This window comes from Cricetulus griseus, chromosome 5 (assembly GCF_003668045.3).
Source record: "Cricetulus griseus strain 17A/GY chromosome 5, alternate assembly CriGri-PICRH-1.0, whole genome shotgun sequence".
NCBI classification, from domain to species: domain Eukaryota; kingdom Metazoa; phylum Chordata; class Mammalia; order Rodentia; family Cricetidae; genus Cricetulus; species Cricetulus griseus.
In genome coordinates, this window is record NC_048598.1 from 31,096,475 (window position 1) to 31,116,837 (window position 20,363).

At 39.0% G+C, this 20,363-nt stretch overlaps 1 protein-coding gene across 3 annotated transcripts in view; it reads right to left on the reverse strand.

Moving 5' to 3' along the window:
- Rc3h1 (ring finger and CCCH-type domains 1) overlaps positions 1-20,363 on the reverse strand; it is a 70,901-nt gene that overhangs the window by 8,105 nt on the left and 42,433 nt on the right. The window contains exons 9-19 of one of the 3 annotated variants that reach the window (XM_027417250.2): positions 19,917-20,029; positions 19,123-19,401; positions 18,429-18,643; positions 14,575-14,942; positions 13,732-13,896; positions 8,310-8,459; positions 4,848-5,061; positions 4,030-4,120; positions 3,757-3,889; positions 2,048-2,191; positions 1,142-1,257 (exon numbers count right to left, since the gene is read on the reverse strand). In XM_027417250.2, coding sequence (XP_027273051.1) covers positions 1,142-1,257; positions 2,048-2,191; positions 3,757-3,889; positions 4,030-4,120; positions 4,848-5,061; positions 8,310-8,459; positions 13,732-13,896; positions 14,575-14,942; positions 18,429-18,643; positions 19,123-19,401; positions 19,917-20,029 — 1,988 coding nt within the window. Of the gene's footprint in view, positions 1-1,141; positions 1,258-2,047; positions 2,219-3,756; positions 3,890-4,029; positions 4,121-4,847; positions 5,062-8,309; positions 8,460-13,731; positions 13,897-14,574; positions 14,943-18,428; positions 18,644-19,122; positions 19,402-19,916; positions 20,030-20,363 lie in introns of all 3 variants that reach the window. The other 2 variants (XM_027417249.2, XM_027417252.2) reach the window with 2 other exon arrangements.

The following is a 20,363-nucleotide window of genomic DNA, read 5'->3' on the forward strand; positions in this document are numbered from 1 at the left end:
CAATTAAGAAATTCTTTGTGTTTTTGTTTTGTTTGAGACAGGGTCTTTCTACATAGCCCTAACTACCTTGGAACTCACTATGTAGAGTAGGCTGGCCTCAAACACAGTTAGTGCCAGGATTAAAGGCAAGTGCCACCACACCCAGTAACATTAGAAATTTGTGGTCATGAGGAGGGCAACATAGGACTATACATTCAAATACCTCAAAGATGCCAAAGAAAATAAGGATAAAAAGTAAATTAATTAGCATGTTATGAGAGCAAATTAAAAATGTGGCTGGGAATAGCACAGGGAAGGTAGTGCATGCCTCTGTCTCAAAAGACTAACAAAAAACCTGAAATCTACCCAGAACACTAGGCAAGGCTAAATGCTAAATGTCATAAACAGATAGGCAAGATAATGATGGCAGGTAAAATTTTGGGTGCTTTAAAAAACTTGTATCTTTTAAAATATTCTTTCACCTGTGGCTTATTTTTATGATATAACTGAAATGGGGGAGGAGTCCCTGGAATATAGCTCAGTGATGAAGTGTGCTTAGTATTTGTGAGGCTCTGAGTTCAGCACCTAGTATGAAAATAAAATAAAAATAACAATAAAGTGGGGGATGGGTAGGCTTTTAATCATTTACTAAATTCCAATTTACAGTATGCCTATATTATGTTTTTTAATTCAAAAGCTACACTTAAACAACAAGAAGAAGGAAATGTAATCAGAAAACATATTTGTTAGCAGATAATTCAACCCTGGTTAAGTGCTTAGTCTTATACATACATGTGTTGAAATGGTCTCACTTTGGAGTCCAGACCAGCCTCAAAACCCTATTTTCCTACTGTACCCTCTCCAGTGCCCATGGTTATATTCCACCCCAACTCCTGAGGTAAGCTTTATCATTTCTATATTTAATAGAAACATATTCTTTCCTCCTACAGGGCAGTGGTGGCAGTACACATGTTTAATCCCACCACTCTGGAGGCAGGTGGATCTCTGTGAGTTGGACTCTAGCCTGGACTAGAGACTGAGTTCCAAAACAGCCAAAGCTACATAGATGAAACCCTGTCTCGAAAAATCAATATATCCACATTCTTTTTGCACTACATAAAAAACATATATGGTTAATAGTACTATAGAAGTATCCCGTTACCTGAATGTCAATGTAAGGTCTTCAGCTGGGACTTTGTTTTGTGGTTCTGGCTGCCCATTTTCTGCTTGCTTACTTGTACCCAATTTGCTTTTCGTGTCCATAGAACACTGGTTCTCCTTTAAAAGGAGAGGAAATAAAGTCAGCAATCTGTGGTTTAATGGGACAGAGCAAATACAGATAGCACAAAGTGATGATAAAAGAAAATTCTTAGTTTTATTTAGAATTAGCAAGAAAACAAGCAGGGAGATGACAGAGAGTATACATAAAAGCGTAACAGTAAACCTACCTTGTTACTATCTTAGTAAAATGCCACAAACTAATATTGAAAAAATGGCACAGAGAACAGTATATAAGCTATAACTCCTTTATAAAACTAGGTCATCATTACCTTACAGGCCACAAAAACTAGCATTTTATTGTATAAATGTATCTTGGGTTTCTCTGTGTAGCCTTGGCTCTTGGCTGTCCTGGAACTCACTCTGTAGACCACACTGGCCTCAAACTCAGAGATCCACCTGCCTCTGCCTCCCAAAATGCTGGGATCAAAGGTGTGTCACACCACCACCCAGAATTAAATATATCTTAATGTTACACAAAAGTACAAAAGATGAATCATCATCCCCCTGCTCCACATATGCATATGTTAAACAGAATCTTTACTATTTCTAATTACCTGTTTGCCCCAAATGAGAATAGAGAACCAAGTATACGAAAAAGGACAAATCCAAAACAATAAGAACTAAGAGAGGAATTATACAACCAGGTGACAACTCATCTTTATGAGAACTACCACAAATATTAGTCACTCTTCAGGGTACCAAGAACCAACTCCAGATGATTCTAAATTAGAGCCACACAGAATTCATTTCACCTTCCTCCCCTTCCTTTCCCAACATCAGCACTTACTATACTCAATTCCCGGGTTCTCTTGCCAATTTCTCTTTCCACCTGATGTAGTTCCAAGCTTAGCTGCTCACTTGAGATCATTCCAGGCCATTTTGGAGGCAGTGGAGGGGGCAGTGGTTGACCTGCCAGGGTGTTCACCTCCCTCTGTAACACCAGCCGGTTATTAACAGCCTAGTGCACAAAGCCAAGCACACGCATAACTCAGCACACATCACACCATATAGAGAATGCCTCATCCCAAGTATTCACACTAAACCAGTCACATGTTGCAATAAAAATGATCCTACTATAAATACAAGGTCTTTTTTAGTAGCATTTTAATAAAAATGGTTTTATTTTTAAAAGATGTATTTTAAGAATGTGTGCATGTCTCGGGAGGCAGAGGCAGGAGGATCTCTGTGAGTTCCAGGCCAGCCTGGTCTACAGAGCAAGTTCTAAGACAGGCTCCAAAGAAACCTTGTCTCAAAAAACAAAACAAAAAAACCCACCTCCCCCCAAAAAACCCACAACAGTAGTCATCTATCTAAGACCAAAAATACTGTAATTATTTTCCTTATTTTGAAGAAAAGTCAATTATAAATGTACATCTTTCTTATTGTTATTTTCCCTGACATAAATCCTGTAACTTTTTCTACTAAAACTCAATGATGGAGGCTGGAGAGAGAGCTCAATGGTTAAGAGCACCCGGTTCAATTTCCAACATCCACATGGCAGCTTAAAACTGTCTATGGTTCCAGTTCCAGGGACCTGACACCTTCACACAAACATACATGCAGGCAAAACACCACTACACATAAAATAAAAACAACAAACAAAATCCCTTGACAATGGCAAATTTAGTTCTGAATTTCTTGAAAAAGGATATCTATACTAACACTCAAACAAAAGCTTTAAAATCCTATGCTTACTGTACCTCAAAAATTACTATTTAAGGGGACTGGAGAAGTGGTTTGGTGGTTAAGAAAACATACTGCTCTTGCGGAGGACCTGAGTTCTCCTCCCTGCAGCCATGTGGGGATGCCTACAAGCACCTGTGACTTGAGATGGAATCTTCCTCAAGCACCTCTACTATTCATGTGCACACCCCCAGACCCCCCTCACCAAACACATACACATAATGATTCTTTTTTAAAGATTTATTATATATAGTGTTCTACCTGCATGTACACCTGCAGGCCAGAAGAGGGCACCAGATCTCACTACAGATGGTTGTGAGCTACCATGTGGTTGCTGAGACTTGAACTCAGGACCTCTGGAAGAGCAGCCTGTGCTCTTAACCTCTGAGCCATCTCTCCAGCCCGGGGAAAAAAAAATTTTTTTTAATCCAATTTAAAATACTTGGAAACCCTTCAAAACTGGGGGCACAAAATAGTTGCAGTGCTGAACAACTGTAATCTCACCATAAGTACTAAGGGAGGCCAACACAGGAAGATCAGGAGTGTAAGGACAGTTGGGTTTTACAGCAAAACCCCCAACACAAAAGTGTCTGTAGCCAGTTGTGGTGGCGCATGCTGGTAGGATTTGCTGAAGGAGGCAAATTTGCTGAGCTACACATTTGCTGGGCGTTGGTGGCGCATGCCTTCAATCCCAGTACTTGGGAGGCAGAGGCAGGTGGATCTCTGTGAAGCCAGCCTGGTCTCCAGAGTGAGTGCCAGGATAGGCTCCAAAGCTCCACAGAGAAAGTGTAGAAAGTGTCTGTGGATCTGTACCTCTAGCCCACGTAGCTGGGTCTGTTGGCTGATCTGATGATTCAGTTGCTGCAATTCTAGCCGTAGTTGTTCTCTTTCAGCAGACAGAAGGGGTTTTCCATGACTGACCACTTCTGCCATGGACATTTTCTCCCTTTAGTAAGAAAGAAATCATAGTGAGGTAAAACTCTGAAGTTTTATTTTGTGAAATCATTACTACTAGCAAAAATAAAATAAGGAAAGCTAAATAAATGCTTTAAAGTATTTATAACAAGTAAAGAGAACGACTTGTACCTCTCGATGAAGTGTCCCTGAGGAGGTATGTTTGGATGAGGTGAGTATGGAGAATCTCCCCAGCCACCATGAGCTCCGTATGGACTGTAATCTGTAAGTGGACAGTTTAACATGGTAGAATGTAATTCACATGTTTGATTCATCTTCTATGGTACTATAATCGAAAATCAAAGGCACTTTTATATCTATCTGTCTAGAAAATTATCTGCCTATATTTTTTTATATATTTTTCTCAGTGTGTGCACATGAATGTTTGAATATAGAGGTGATGGTTGATGTCAGGGTTACCTTCCAAAAACACTGGATTATAAACACATGCCCACACAAGTCTGAAATTTATATGGGTAATGAGGATCCAAACTCAGATATTCTCTATCTGATCAGTCACCATCTCATACTATTATTTTAGTAAAGCAATGAAGTCATTTAAAGACAAAAACCACAGGCAACTTACTTCTTTTTTGAGACAGGGCCTCTATTCTAGAATAGCCTCAAAATCACTATGTACCCAAGGATGAACTTGAACATTCTGATAGTCTGCCTTCATTTCCCCAGTGCTGGGATTACTGGCATGTGCCATAATACCTGGTTTATGTGACTTTGGTTTCATGTATATTAGGCATGCACTCTACCAAGAGCTACACTCAGCCCCTCAGGCAATCTTGATATTTAGACAGTTAACTTTAACTTAACTAAAATTCCCTGATGTATAATTGCTTTCTTACAGAGAAAAGTTTAAAAACCATTGCCTTGAAAATTCTTAAAAAGCACTAATAGAAGTACACTGAGAGTCATGTATACTACTCTGGGATTCTTACCTGAAATGCTAATAGGTTTTGTGGGTGCTCCCTGTGGCGCCATGGCCTGCATTGGACCAGCACCCTGATACAGTGTTTTGGATGTTCTAGAGATGGCACCAAACCGAGATACTGTTGGTCGGTCTCCAAATGGGATGAGGTCATCATCACTAGTTTCCACTGCTCTTCTCTGAAGATCCAATCTCTGGTCTCTCATTCCTTTACTGTCTACATTCTGACAAAAAGCAAAAATGAGATTCTGTCTAGAATAATTTCCACTACCTCTGTAGAGAGGTTAATAGCAATATGATGCTCTTATTACTAAGAATAAGTCTTTATTTGTCTTTGGCTGTCATAAAACATTGCTTTTAGATTACAGTAAGAACTACATGACCAAATTTATGTACAGACAGATGATAATAAATGATAGATCCACCTATTCCTAAGCACTTTACTACTAAGCTATATGCCTGACCCACACACCAATGCTTAAGAACTACTATTACCACTTCTTTCACATATTTGGAAAATTTTTTTTCATGGTATCTACACTAGGTTAGCAATTTTGTGATTGTTTACTAATGTAAAGAAATTCATCTTACTTTGCTATTAATTTCAGTGTGACAGTCCTCTGGAAAGCACCTTTCATTATTCTACTTTAGCTTGTTCCAGTGAAAGACTTCTTGTAGTATAGAAGCATATATTTTGCTAATTGTAGTCCACAGAAAAAAGCTTTGCTTAAATTTAATTTCATCTTATGTGGTGCTGGGAACTGAGCCCAGGGCCTAGCTGTGTCCCTCTCACAGTCCCCGTGGGGTTTTTTATTTTATTGTTTTTTTTCTCTCTATGGACTGTCATCAGTTGATTTTATCTAGCCAGCTAAGTAAACATTATCTATGAAAATCTACACAAATCAGTAGGAAGGAAGGCCAGCATACCACAAGTCTGAAATTATCTTGTGCTACACACAATGAATTCCAAACCAACCTGAAAACTCAAGTGAGGTTCGGTCTCAAAAAGAAACAAGTAGTAGTTGAGCATAGTAGTACCTGCCTATAGTCCCAGCTACTCAGTGGACTGATAGAAGAGGGGTACTTTATTTAAGGCCACCCTGGGCAATCCAGGAAAACAGTGTGCGCGTATGCGTGTACCAAAAAATAAGCATTAAAGTCAGGTTAAAGGTTATTTACTAAAGGAGAGGAGTAAAGGAGAAATGAAATTAGGAAGGTTAACTACTTTTACAAAGTTTTATTTGTAAAAATGAAAGGGGGAGGGACAATTAATATGTAAAATACTGAAACATAAGAATAGATACATTATACCTTGGCTTATTAGCTACATACCTATATTATTTCTCATTTAAAAAAATCTAAAAAACTAAATACAATGAATTCCAGGATCTTATATGCTCATAGCAACTATTATAAGCTAAACAACAATTTTGACTCAATTAAGATTTTCTTTTTAGTCGGGCATTGGTGGGACACTCCTTTAATCCCAGCACTAGGGATGCAGAGGCAGGTGGATCTCTGAGATCGAACCAGCCTGGTCTACAAGAGCTAGTTCTAGGACAGCCTCCAAAGCCACAGAGAAACCCTGTCTCGAAAAAACAAAACAAAAATTCTTTTTAACCAAAAAATAGTTTTCACACATAAATTAAGGAATTCCTCGGTGTGTACATATTCCTAAAAAAGAAAAATTAACATGCTTTTAAAAAGCAAGTAAGTGTCTATTTATTTATTGTGTAGGTGCATACACACTTGTGCCATAGTACAAGTGTGTGGGGGTACTGGGAACACCACTGAGACATCACTCCAGCCTTCAATGTGCTTTTTATTTTAGTATCTCCCACTGAACCTGGAACTTACTGATTGGCTAGACTGGCTACAAGCATGCACCTGGTTTCTTCTTGTCTCTGTTCACCAGTGTCAGGATGATAGTCACCCACCATTTGATGTGGGTCCTCAGACTTGTATAGCAGGGACTTAAACCACTGGGCCTTTAATGTTACATTTTGCTAAAGGTGATTATCTAGACAACCCCAAAATAAATATTCTTTTTTGTGAGAATAGTTTTTACAGAAATGAGAAACTCAACACAACAAACAGCACAACTCAGGCTGATAATCTCAGTGACTACGGAGGACTGAAAGTCAAGGCCTGCTTGGGCTACAGAGAAGTGAGGACCACCACAAGCCATCTCTCAGGGTTACAAAGTTATACATCATTCACATTTATGGGGTCCTTGGAAGGGCCACTCCAGACACTTCAAGTACACAGTCCTTTTACTCCCAAAATCTTCAAACAGGACACTGTCTTTTTTTAAAACATTACGATGATGTGTGAGCACAAGGCTTTTGCAGTCCCCAAATAGCTTTTTGTTATCCCCAAATAGCAAATAAGTAAATACTTAAACTGCAAATGAGTTTAACCTGACTTTCTGATCCAAGCAATACTTATTTTCTAGTTCAAGCTGGTTTAAACTACAGACTTTTAGTTTTAATTAATTTACTTGGTAAATAAATACAAAATCTTTAAATAAAAAAAAATAACTTATTATTTTGATTTTTTTTTTGAGGTGGGGGTCTCTTTATATATCCCTGGCTATGTAGACCAGGTTGGCCTTGAACTCACAGACCCACCAGCCTCTGGCTCCTGGGTGCTGAGATTAAAATCTCAAAATACCATTGCTGGCAGATTATTTTAATTATGTGTCTTTGTACATCTGTGTGTGGGTTATGAGTGCACCAACAGAGGCCAGAGGAGGGCACTGAATCATCTGGGGCCAAAGAGATGGCTCAGTTAGCAGCACTGGCTGTTCTTCTAGAGCATGCAAGTTCAATTCCTAGTACCCACATGGGCTCACAACTATTTATAACTCTAGTTTTAAGAGATCCAATGCCCTCTTCTGACCTTAGGCACCAGACAGGCACCTAGTGCACAGACATACATGCAGACAAAACATCCATACATACAAAGTAATAAATTGGGGGGGGGGAAGGGCTGGAGAGGTGGCTCAGTAGTCAAGAGCATACGTTGTACTTGTAAAGAACCTGGGTTCAATTCCCAGCACCCACATGGTTGCTCACAACCATCTGTAATCCCTGTTCAGGGGATCCAACAGGCACACACATGGTGCATATACATGCATGTGGGCTAAACATTCATACACATAAAAGTGAAAATAAATGGATCTTTAAACAAAAGAACAATAACAAACCAAAAACAAACCTCAGGTTCTCTGCAATAGCAATATGCTCTTAATCAATGAATCATATCTCCACCCTGAAATCTAGGGTTGATTTAATGAGTAAAATTATTTAACTTGGGTTATGAACAATTGCTGGGAAATTGCTACCTAAAATGATATATAGTAGATAATAAATAAAATAAAGCAAAACTCAAACGTTTGTCCCTAGCCTTTAGTAGATGAGGATTTATGCACCTAGATTTGTATTAATTATGGCTTCGCCATTACACATACCATCATTTCCACACTCCCTGCTGCCACATCTTTGGGTTTTGCATCTTTGGTTCCAATGTAGGAGCCGATGGTATCACATGACCAAGGTGAATACTGGCTATAATCATTTGCTTTGTACTTCCCAGCTACCTTGAATTCTTCATCCAAAAACTATAGATGGAAAGGGGGAAAAAAGAAAATAGGAAGTGGGTCTATGAGTTAACAAAACAGGGAAAGCAGGGAACTTCTCAGAACATCAAATTGAAGCAATATAATGATAGTTATTTGATTAAGTGTCAGAATACATTTTTATATACTGAAAAGTGTGAAGATTATTGTAGCCATCATATTTGTTATTAGCAGTGAAAAAAAAAGGAAGTATTTCAATATTCTTCAGTTAATCAAGCTAGGATCTTAAGAGGTTTGTTCAGCATTTTATTCACTATATTAGATGAAGTAAACATCTAAGTAAGCATATACCATGCCACACATTTGCTAGATTGTCCCAAGAGAGCCTTAGGAACTAACACCTGAGGTAAACGAGACCATTCTAAACATCTCAGATGCTCTATCATAGTGATGCAGTAACACTTTCCTGATGTTTCTTCAATAGTAGTGTTTCCTGTTTCCAGAATGCACTCTGGCCCTGTGGCTGATTAAATAAAAGGGTAAGATGCCTCATCCAAGACTGAAGTACTGTGGTTATCAAGTAACAACCCGTTGCAAGGCCGATGTATTTTTTTTTTTATTAGCCGATGTATTTTTTTTTATTAAACTGCAACATTTACAATTCTATAATGCTTAACATTTTCAGTCCTTTTATAGATACTATCTCATGTAGAACAGATAATTTTTAAAGCACAATACCACCTATAAAGTATGCTCTTCCACCTGAATGTTATATATCATGCAGCTACAAAAGCGAATGAGATAAGTGCACATCAGTATGAACATCCAAGTTAAGCAAAGGAAAGTAATCCACAAAAACAAACACACACTAAATGTGCTCACACACATTTTAAAAAAAGTTGAAATACATAACAAAACTGTCAGTTGATCTTTCTATGTCATGCATTTCTGTAAAGTATGAATTTAGTACAACTATATGTAGGCTGCTTATGATCAGAATGAAAGTCTAAATATAGAGCTAGCCAGACATGGCTAGCATGTTATTAATCCCAGAACTCTAGAAAGATAGTCACTATGAACTTCTACTTAGATTACCTTCATACATTAAAGAAATTACTATTTGCTGCATACAAACAATAACCTTCAGTTTGCTGTGTTTTGAAACAGAATCTTGATACATGTAGCCCAGACTGTTTTCAGATACTCTTGCTCCAACTTCTTAAGTGGGGAGACTACAGGCATGTACCACAACACCGAGCTTTCATTTTCCAACTTTCATTTTTTATTATATATGGCTTGTCCATTAGTAATATTGTTTAGACGCATAATTCTACATATAAAGAATATAAACCATTCTTTTTGTTTGTTTGTTTGTTTGTTTTTCCGAGACAGGGTTTCCTCTTTGTAACAGCCCTAGCTGTTCTGGAAATCCCTTTGTAGACCAGGCTAGTCTCGAACTCACAGAGATCCAACTGCCATTGCCTCTGCACCACCACATCTGTCATAAAACATATTCTTTACACATATTATTTGACTTGAAAAAAATCTGTACTCCAACTATATTAGATGAATTATGTTCATTATGAATTAAAGTATGAGACAAGGTTTCATGTATCCCAGAGTGGCTGCAAACTTGTTATCTAGCCAAGGATGACCTATAACTTTTGATCCTCTTGTCTCCTTGCCCAAGGTGTTATGGATGGAATCCAAAGATCTGTGCATGCTAGGCAAATACTCTACCAACATAGCTACATTCGCAGCTCAAGTTGTCTAATTAAAAGACATAAAAATGATAAATTAAAAGCGACTAAGCAATGAATAAATATTAGTATCAGAAATGAATAAATGAGGACAACACACACTCATGACAGCTATAAGCAATGTTTTGCTGTGTACAATTGTTTACGCCTATAATCCCAGCACTTGGAAGCTGAGGCAGGAGACCCTGAGTGTGAGGCCACCTTGAGCTACAAAGTGAATTTAAGGTGAACCCAGGGTCAAGTTGAAGGCCCCAGACCTTCATCCAGGCCCCTGCTTTGGCAGCCATGACAGGCTGCAGAAAAGACCCAGCAAGACAAAGGCCCCGACTGAGCTCCCAACCTTGCCCTAGTCACTAGGAAGCTAGATACCCTCCACGTGGCAAGAAATCAATCAATTATCTGGCGGGCTCTGGATGTGCTTTACCAGTAACAATGGAATGCAGAGCATAGCCACGACCCTGGGAGGGCTTCTAGGCATAGCAACCTTCCTGCAGCTGCAGTTGACCAATCAACACAGGACAGGTTGCCCAGGTGTGGATGTGTACCAATCCTGAGAGTGTTGTTATACAACTAGCGGACCCAAGACACTTCCCTTGCTATACCCTGGCTCGTGTGTGTGTGTGTGTGTGTGTGGGGGGGGGGGAGATGGAGGGGGAGATGGCAACCCCATTAAGTTGTAAAATTAAAGACTTTGCTTTTACATTAGATCAGGTCTCTTGGTGATTTTGGGTTTGGGCACAACACAGTATGAGATTCTGTTTCAAAACACCCCAAACCAAACCAAATCTATTAGCACTATTTTATAGAAACATAAATGAAATGCTCAAAATTATGGTACATAACCCAAGCATCCCTTCTTTAAGTTTTACTGTCTATCCTCATTTGCACGCATTGCCTATTTTTTTTAAACCATACTGTTGTTTTATTACTGCATTAAAATACATCTTAATTTCTGTCTCCATTATTTAAAAACTATGGCAAGAGACTTTGTTTTTCTGGTTTTTCGAGACAGGATTTTTCTGTGTAACAGCCCTGGCTGTTATAAAACTTGCTCTGTAGATCAGGCTGGCCTTCAACTCAGAAAGATCTCCCTGCCTCTGCCTCTCCAGTTCTGGGATTAAAGGCATGCACCACCACCACCACCAATTTAGGAACAGACTTCTAATCTGGTAAGTTTTTGTTCTTGTTGTTTTTAAACCAAAAACACTAGTGTAAAAACCATGCTGATGAATCACCCAAAGTTTTCTCTACACAAAGACTACAGCCAGTAATACCTATTACCACTCTTACTCAACATTATACTGTAGAACAAGATAAGAAAATGTGTAAAACTGAAAAGGAAAAAGGAGGTGATTATAAACTAGGTCACAACCAATACTTGAATTAAGAAGGAAATTTAGCACACCTGTTGAATAGATGAATCAGTAAACAAAAATCTAATTCTTTTAAAAAGGTAATGACATTCCTGTGCATACTTTCAATAAAAAACAGCAATTGAGGGTTAGCAAGATGGCTCAGCAGGTTCAGCCTGATGACTTGATTATGGTCCCCAGAACCCACAGTAGAAAGAAAACCAATTCCCAACAATTGTTCTCTGACTTCTAGACACACTTCGCTGGACCCAAATAAATTACATTTTAAAAAAATGAATTTTCAAAAAGTATTACATTTAAAAAAGTCAGTTATACAGCTGGGAAGTGGTGGTGCAAGCCTTTTAATCCCAGCACCTGGGAGACAGAGACAGGCGGAACTCTGAGTTCAAGGCCAGGGTCCAAATCTATACAGAGAAACCCTACCTCAAAACAAACAAATGAAGTCAGTTATGCAAATAAATTAAGGGTACATCATGGTGATAGAAAGGTGTGTTTCTCTGAATATTGACCTACAGCAACACTGTCCAACAGAAATAAAATGTGGTCCATATATGTAATTTAAATTTTTCTAGCAGCCATACTTAAAAAAAAAAAAAAAGTAGAAGAAGCAGGTGTTGTACAGAAAGAATGACCAAGGTCTGTAATGCCAAGACTTGGGAAGCTGTAGCAGGACTGCCATAAGTTTGAGGTCAGCCTCAGCTGGCCTAACTCCCAAAAGGCCCCATCTCTAAAAACAAGTCAGCAAGCAAGCAAGAGAAGAGAAAAAAAAAACCGGTGAAATTTAATTTAATCTCATATCCAAGATGTTAAAAACACTAACAAAGGCCAGGATTGGTTATGCTGTTAATTTAATCACTCAGACAGAGGAAGGTGGATTTCTGTAAATTCTGGCCAATCTGGTCTATAAGTGAGTTTCAGGCAAGCCAGGAGCTGTATAGTGAGACCTCATCTCAAAAAGCAAAACAAATAAAAAGAATGAATGCAAGATTTTAGTTTTGGGTACTGAATCTTTGGATCTAGTATGTGTTTTATGTGCATAGAAATTTAGTGTATCTTTTATGTTTTCAGCACACCACATCTGAGTTTGAATCAGACACATATTATGAACTTAACAACCACACGTGGTGTCTAGTGACTACCATACTACCCAGAATTGATCCATCAATAAATCCTCATAAAAACTTATAGAAATCAACATGCTGATTCTTTTGTGGGTTTCTGTTTTGCTTGAAAGGTGCTGGGAACTGAACCCCAGGCCTCACACATGCTGGTCAAATAACATTAATATTGAACTAACTACCCCCCAACTCCCAACATGTTTATTTACTGTTGAATTCAATACTGGAAATCCTATACCAGTAAGTCAAGACTTAAGTAAAATGACATCATTAGAATGAGGGGTCAGCCAGATGGCTCAACTGAAGCACACTGTGCACCTCTGATGACCCAAGTTTGGATCCTTGGAACCAAGGAGCTGACTCCTACAAGCCATCCTCACATACCTACTGCCCTGAACCCCCACCCCCACAAAATGAATGAATAAATAAGTAAATGCAGTACGAGTCTAAGGACAGAACTAGATCAATGAGACAGCGCTGCTCTCTATGTAGACCAGGCTGGCCTCAAACATAACAACCCTTATGCTTCGGTATTCTACCGAATGACAGATATGCACCATCACACCAGCCCTAATAAAAGTAATCTCAACAAAGCTGACTGCCAAACACAGGGGAAAAAAACAATGCTCAAATCATTAAATGGTATAGGGCCAATGAGCTACCCTTACAGAAGAAAAAGGGGCCTTGATTCTAACATATTACTTAAAACCCAATTCTAAATGGGTTATGGATCTAAATGTAAAATAAAACAATAATCTCTGGAAGAAAAAAAGAAAATAGCCTCATAATTTAAAAACTCAATAAATATCTCCTCAGGAACAGATTCATTCTCTCTCTCTCTCTTTCCTTCCTTCCTTCTTTCACTTTTTTTTTTTTTTTCAAGACAGGATTTCTCTGGTAGTCCTGGCCATCCTGGAACTCCCTAGACCAGGTTGGCCTCAGACTCAGATCTGCCTGCCTCTGCCTCCTGCACCACAACCAACTACTCTGCTCTCATTATCTCTTTAACAGGCTAAATGACAATGATAAAATTATTAAGTAGGATTAAAAATGATATGCTTACTTCCTCTTGATGGAATGCAGGAGGCAATGTTGGTGAAGGCGCAAAAGGAGGTGGAGAGATAACCTTTCTTTCCTCGAGTTGGGCCATTATTTCCTTCCGTCTACGATGTAACTCATCCAGACTAGGATGGGGCTGGGGAGGAGGAAGCCGACTATAAGGAGGCTCCTAAAAATTGAAAGATTATTTAAAATTGACCAACAATTTCAGCACATGTTATGTATTTAAATCAGAAGCATAATGTATGCCCATCTTAACATCCAGAAATATCAACACTAAAGAAAATAAGAAAAACAAAAGAAAGCCAACCCAAACTCTAAGATCTTCCAAATTTCCTATAGACACAAACTAACAATGTTTAGACTAGTGAAGCTTCCACTTATGTTTTATGACCAGAGTGTGTTCTCTCTCTCTCTCTCTCTCTCTCTCTCTCTCTCTCTCTCTCTCTCTCTCTCTCACACACACACACACACACACACACACACATATTATACATACATAGACAAAAAATGAAAAATTTCTAAAAATTATTTAAGAAATAAATGTTTTGGGGGCTGGAGAGGTGGCCAGAGGTTAAGAGCTCTGGCTCCTCTTAGAGGGCTCCTCTTAGAGAAGTCCCGAGTTCAATTCCCAGCAACTATATAGTGGTTCACACAACCATCTATAATTTAGATCCGGTCCCTCTTCTGGCCTGTAGGCAGATCAATGGACACATAATAAATACATCATTTTAAAAAAAGAAAGATGTTTTCATATAAGAAGCAAAAAGGTAATTACCATAGCAAAATATGAATGTTCATAAATATAAATTATGTTTATGTAATAAGTAAAAAAAATACAGCATACCCTGGGGTATGAAGGTCTGATCTGAGCTGGATGAGGAGCCACTGGGTAGTAACCCTCTACCTGTTGGTATCGCTCTCTGGACTCGGGCACATAGGATGGTACTGCTGCAGGTGGAATCTCAATGGGTATGGGGCTTTCCCGGAAAATCTCCTCTCTTGTATAAGATTGAGCAGGGTATACACGACGGCCATCATAGTGAGGTGGGTACATAGGTGGGTACTGTTGTGGCTGTGTGCCATATTGAGAGTTTATGACACGATCTTGGAGGTAGGGTGGATAATGATCCAAGTATGGAGGACCAGGTTCAGGAGCAGATGGTGGAGGTCTTACGAAGCGGGACACACATGGTGGTGGAGGATAGTACATACCTGTATAATACAAAAGAGGAACCCAGAACAAGAGTGAGCACATGTGCTTTTCTATATAAGCTTACTTGTTTACTTAGGTTAGCTTCATGAAAATTAGCAAGCAAATACTATCCTTAGGATCAGGAGCACAGCTCAGTGGTAGTGTTTGCTTGGAACTGGCAAGACCCTGTGATGGGGAAAGTCCTTCTGTGTATATGTTTCTCTTATTGGATAATGAATAAAACACTAATTGGCTGATTGGCCAGGCAGGAAGTAATGTAGCTAGGCAGAATTGGAATAAAAGTAGGGACAAACAGGAAGTCACTGTCTTCTCTTCTCTGAAAAGATGCTGAGCAGACTCGAGTAGACCCCAACAGAGTAAGAGGCTCCAACCTTTTCTCTGGTAAGATGAGACCACGTGGAAATACTTAGTAATGGGTTAATAATTTAGACAGAGCTAGCCAATGAGAAGCCATAGCCAGCGCCAACAGTTTCATAATTATAGCATCTGTGTAATCATTTGGGGCTGAAGCAGTGGCGGGACCTAGCCAGCCCAAGAAAACTCACATTAGAACCCTAAATTCAATCCCAGGGAAATCTCTTCTTCCAAATAACTAATGAAAATAAATGGAAAAGCAATCTACATATCATCTAAAATAGTAAATTAACACTTTCTTCTGGTTTGTCCTAATGCAATATAGTCACTGGAAATTTTTTTAAAAATTAAAAAAAAAAAAAAAAAAGACTTATTTATTATGTATACACTGTTCTGCCTGCCTGTCAAAAGAGGGCACCAGATCTCATTATAGATGGTTGTGAGACACGATGTGGTGGCTGGGAATTGAAGAGCAGATAGTGCTGTTAACCTCTGAGACATCTTTCCGGGCCTGGAATTTTTTTTTTTAAAAAAAAAAAGTACATTTCACAAGGATCCTTTATGCTCAGGTTCTACTTTAGTTTTTCTTCTTTAGATTTTTTATATTCAAGACTGCATGCATAATGGTCAAGCGCTTTATTACAGAGCTAGATTCTTAACCCCTTTTTAAATATTTCATTTTAGACAGGGTATTCTGAAGCTGCCCAGATTAGCACCAAACTCACTCTGTTGCCCAGGCATGTTTAGAACTTGAGCTCCTCCTGCCTCAGGCTCCTCAGTAGCTGGAATTAATAGGCCTGCTCTACCAGGCCCTGCTACTGTAGAGTTACAATTTAAACTATTAAGTACTAGATGTGATATGCCACAGGTCTACTGTTCATTACACAGCATGCACAAGACCTGAACAAGCTCCAGCTGGGAAAAAAAAATTCCCAGCATAGAGGAGGGAAGGTGGACATAGAGGAGGGACTCTGCCTCCCAAGTGCTGGGATTAAAGGCAGGTGCCACCACCACTCTAGAGTTCTTGAGACAACTGAGGTGGTCTTTCACTTGGAACCACCACTTAAGACCAAAGGTTTTGTTTCTGCTCTCCACACCAGCTATGCTTTTCTAGGATTCATTTTCTAAAGACCTAGTTAAGCTTGCTCCCCTAGTACTTCCACCAATATGTTTATGTTTAATATAGCTATATAGATTTCTCTTTTCTTTAACTGAACTCTTCCTGATACAGTATAACATTACACACTGGATGCCTGAACAAAAACAATTAGGATTTTTTCAGAAGATAAAAATCAAGTCAGATTCTTTTTTTTTTTTTCTTCGAGACAGGGTTTCTCTGTGGCTTTGGAGGCTGTCCTAGAACTAGCTCTTGTAGATCAGGCTGGTTCGAAATCACAGAGATCCACCTGCCTCTGCCTCCCGAGTGCTGGGATTAAAGGCATGCTCCACCAACGCCCGGCTCAAGTCAGATTCTTTTATAACTACTATCAATCATGTTATATCAATTAAAATCTATTCTTATGTTGGGTGCCTGTAATCCCAGCAGTCAGGAGGGTGAGGCAAAAGGATCCTCATGATTCAAGGCCAGTGAATTCTTCTTTTTCTTTTTCGTTTTTTTTTTTTTTTTTAAAACCCCAGACAAGGTTTCTGTATGGAGTTTGTATACCAAGCTAACCTCAAACTCAGAGATCACCCTGCCTCTGCCACCCAAGTGCTAGGATTAAAGGTGTGAGCTACCACTACTTGGTATATACACTGCAAGCAACTCTTTCTCAAAACAAAACTAAAACAATAAATAAGCATTAGCAAAACTATAAAAATTCACATGTAGAGCTGACATGTGCCATAAAGGTGAAAGCCTACAAGAAAAATAAGACAGGAAAGATACTTTATTACCATTAAAAAGAAAGGAAAGAGAGGAAAGGAAGATAGGAAAACTGGTTTATAACCATTAAAAAGAAACAATACCCTGTCTATGATAGAGCCAATACTTTAGTTTGAAATTTTAGCATTCCCTTTCATCTTTTCTTACTCTGCCTCAGTGCTGGGATCAAAGGCATATACCAACACAGTAAGCTATTCTTTACTATAAGGCTGACTCTACACTACAGAACCTCCAGAGCAGTGGTTCTCAACCTTCCTAATGCTGCAATCCTTTAATACAGTTCTTCATGATGTGGTGATCCCCACCATAAAATTATATTCACTGTTACTATACAACTGTAATTTTGCTCCAATTATGAATGGTAATGTAAATCTTTTTGGAGACAGAAGTTTGCCAAAGGGGTCATAACTCACAGGTTGAGAACTGCTGCTCTAAAGGTTCGTATGCAGAACTGTTTCAGATATATTACAAGGCCAATATTGATAACTGAAAAGAAGGAAACTACTATCTAGTCTTAACATCAACTTGACACATAAACTAGAGAGATCTGAAAGGAGGAAACCTTAATTGAGAAAATGCCTCCATAAAATCTCGCTGTAAAGCATTTTCTTTCTTTTCATTTTTCCAAGAGTGGGTTTCATTGCATAATAACCTTGGCTGTCCCAGAACATACTCTGCAGACCAGGATGGCCTCAAACTCAAGAGATTCACTTGCTTCTTCTTCCTAAGTTCTGTGATTAAAGGCATGCACCACTAGGCCTGGCTGTAAGCCATTTTCTTAATTAGTGATCAATGAGGGAGGGCCCAGCCCATTGTGGGTGGTTCTATCCTGGGACTGGTGGTCCTGGGTTCTATATATATATATAAAAAAAAAAAAAAAAACCAGGTTGAGGAAGCCATAGGGAGCAAGCCAGTAAGCAGCACCCTTCTAAAGCCACTGCATCAGCTCCTGCCTCCAGCATCCTGCCCTATTTGAGTTCCTCTCCTGACTTCCTTCAGTGATGAATAGCAGTGTGGAAGTGTAAGCCAAATAAAATCCTCCCCAACTTGCTTTTTAGTCATGGTGTTTGTAACCCTAACTAAGACAGAAACCAATTTAGTTTGCATTCACTACATACTTCTTTTTCATTCTTGGTCAGGTTTATTCAATATATTTGCTCGGTAAATGTTAATCCAGTCTATAACTGATAGCTTTATCCTTTTTACCTGTATGATAAACCTGAGTGACTTAAATGAAAGACATTACCCTGCTGATAAGGTGCTGGCTCAAACGCTGGGGCAGTTCCTCGAGGATCCTGATAATAAACATCCGCTTGTTGTGGTGGATATAACTGAGAACCTCGAGGTACCATCTGAATTGGTTTGGTAACAGGCATGGGAGGCAGATCTGTTGGTCCCCTTGGAGGTACAGGATGTGGATTCACAGGTAAGGCAGAAATATTCTTAGGGGCAGATTCCAGCCTAAGGAAACAAAATTATACAAGACAAATTTAAAGACTCTAAAATATTCTTTTAATGTACATTAAATGTTTCACATAAAAAGACTGCCAGTATCTGGAAAACGGATATATTCAAATGTTAACCTCTTCTACAAATTAAGAAAAAAAAATATCCTTCCTTTTAAAAAAAATCATGTCTCCAAAGCTACAGAGAAACCCTGTCTCAAAAAACAAAACAAAACAAACAAACAATCTATGTACATTTTTGGGCTGGGATGTAGCTCAGTTGTTGGGTTCATTCCCCATCACAACATAGCAGCACGTTGCGCTGCATGCCTGCCTGCAATTCCAGTACCTGGGAGCTAGAGAATCACATTTTCAAGCTCATCTTTGGCTATGAAGTGGGGTAAAGGACAGACTTTGACTTAAAACAGAAGAAAAAACAAAACCCAATAAGCACTTTCTTTAGAACTGAACATTTCTTTTCCCGTGAAGACTTACAGGTCAGGAGGGGACCCAGGAGCACTGCTGCTCAGGTGGTCCAGCTTCCCTGGCTTCAGACTAGAATCATAGCTGGGGTCTGTCCCACGTGGAATCAGCTGTGTCACTGTGCCCCCTGACACAATTCCATTTGGTAGTGCAGGCGGTTTCCTGCTGGACAAGTCCACTGCACTTTCATCAGGAAGTATAGGTGCTGAAGGCAGGCCCACCTCATTAAGTTGACCCAAAGACGCACTCAGAGGTCTTCTGGGAACCAGACGTTTGTTCATTTTACGAAATCTATATGAAAAACAAATGTTTCAACTAAAAATATATTATGCCCTTAGTAAAAATCAGTTAAAATTGTTAAAACGTATTAGAAATTTGTGTGGAAATGACTCATTTTGATATCTACTTAATGGTAAAAAATAGCTTCCCATTTATGACAATGCAATAAAAACTAAAAAAAAAAAAAAAAAACAAAAAACAAGAAACTTTTAATTTGCCAGGTGGTGGTAGTGCACACCTTTAATCCCAGCACTCAGGAAGCAGAGGCAGGCGGATCTCTGTGAGCTGGAGGACAGCCTGGTCTGCAGAGTGAGTGCCAGGACAGGCTCCAGAGCTACACAGAGAAACCCTGTCTCAACCAGGCCCCAAATTTAAAGAGAGAGAGAGAGAGAGAGAGAGAGAGAGAGAGAGAGAGAGAGAGAGAGTGTTTAATTCATAAAGGTTTCTTATGCACTGAAGAGAATGCGATGATTCTTTTTGTATTATTCCTTATCCCAAAGCCTATGTCCCATGGTTTTCATACTTACTTTTCCAGTTCTTCTTGTGAGTGTGCAAATGTACAGCTGGCCCCACGAGGGCATCCTCCCCTCTGTTTCATATCTCGACACATGTATGTTTTGTATTTGCTATGCTGTGGAGGCTAAGACCAAGACCAAAACATCAGACATAAAACAAAACACACAATAATAACAAATATAAATTTATGTTAAAAGGTTAGGATTCTGATAGCACAGAAGAATTTCAATAATTCCCACATTTATCTAAACTACCAAGAGCAAAAGTATTTGGGAGGAAAATCAAGAGTTCCAAATTAAATTTTAATTATTTATTCTGGGGGGGGGCTACAGTGGATGACAATGGAAGTCTGAGGACAATTTTGTGGAGGCTCTTTCCTTACACTTTTACATGGATTCTAGGTATTGAACTTAGTTTCATAAAAGCTTTTGCTTGCTGAGAGATCTTTTCAGGTCCAA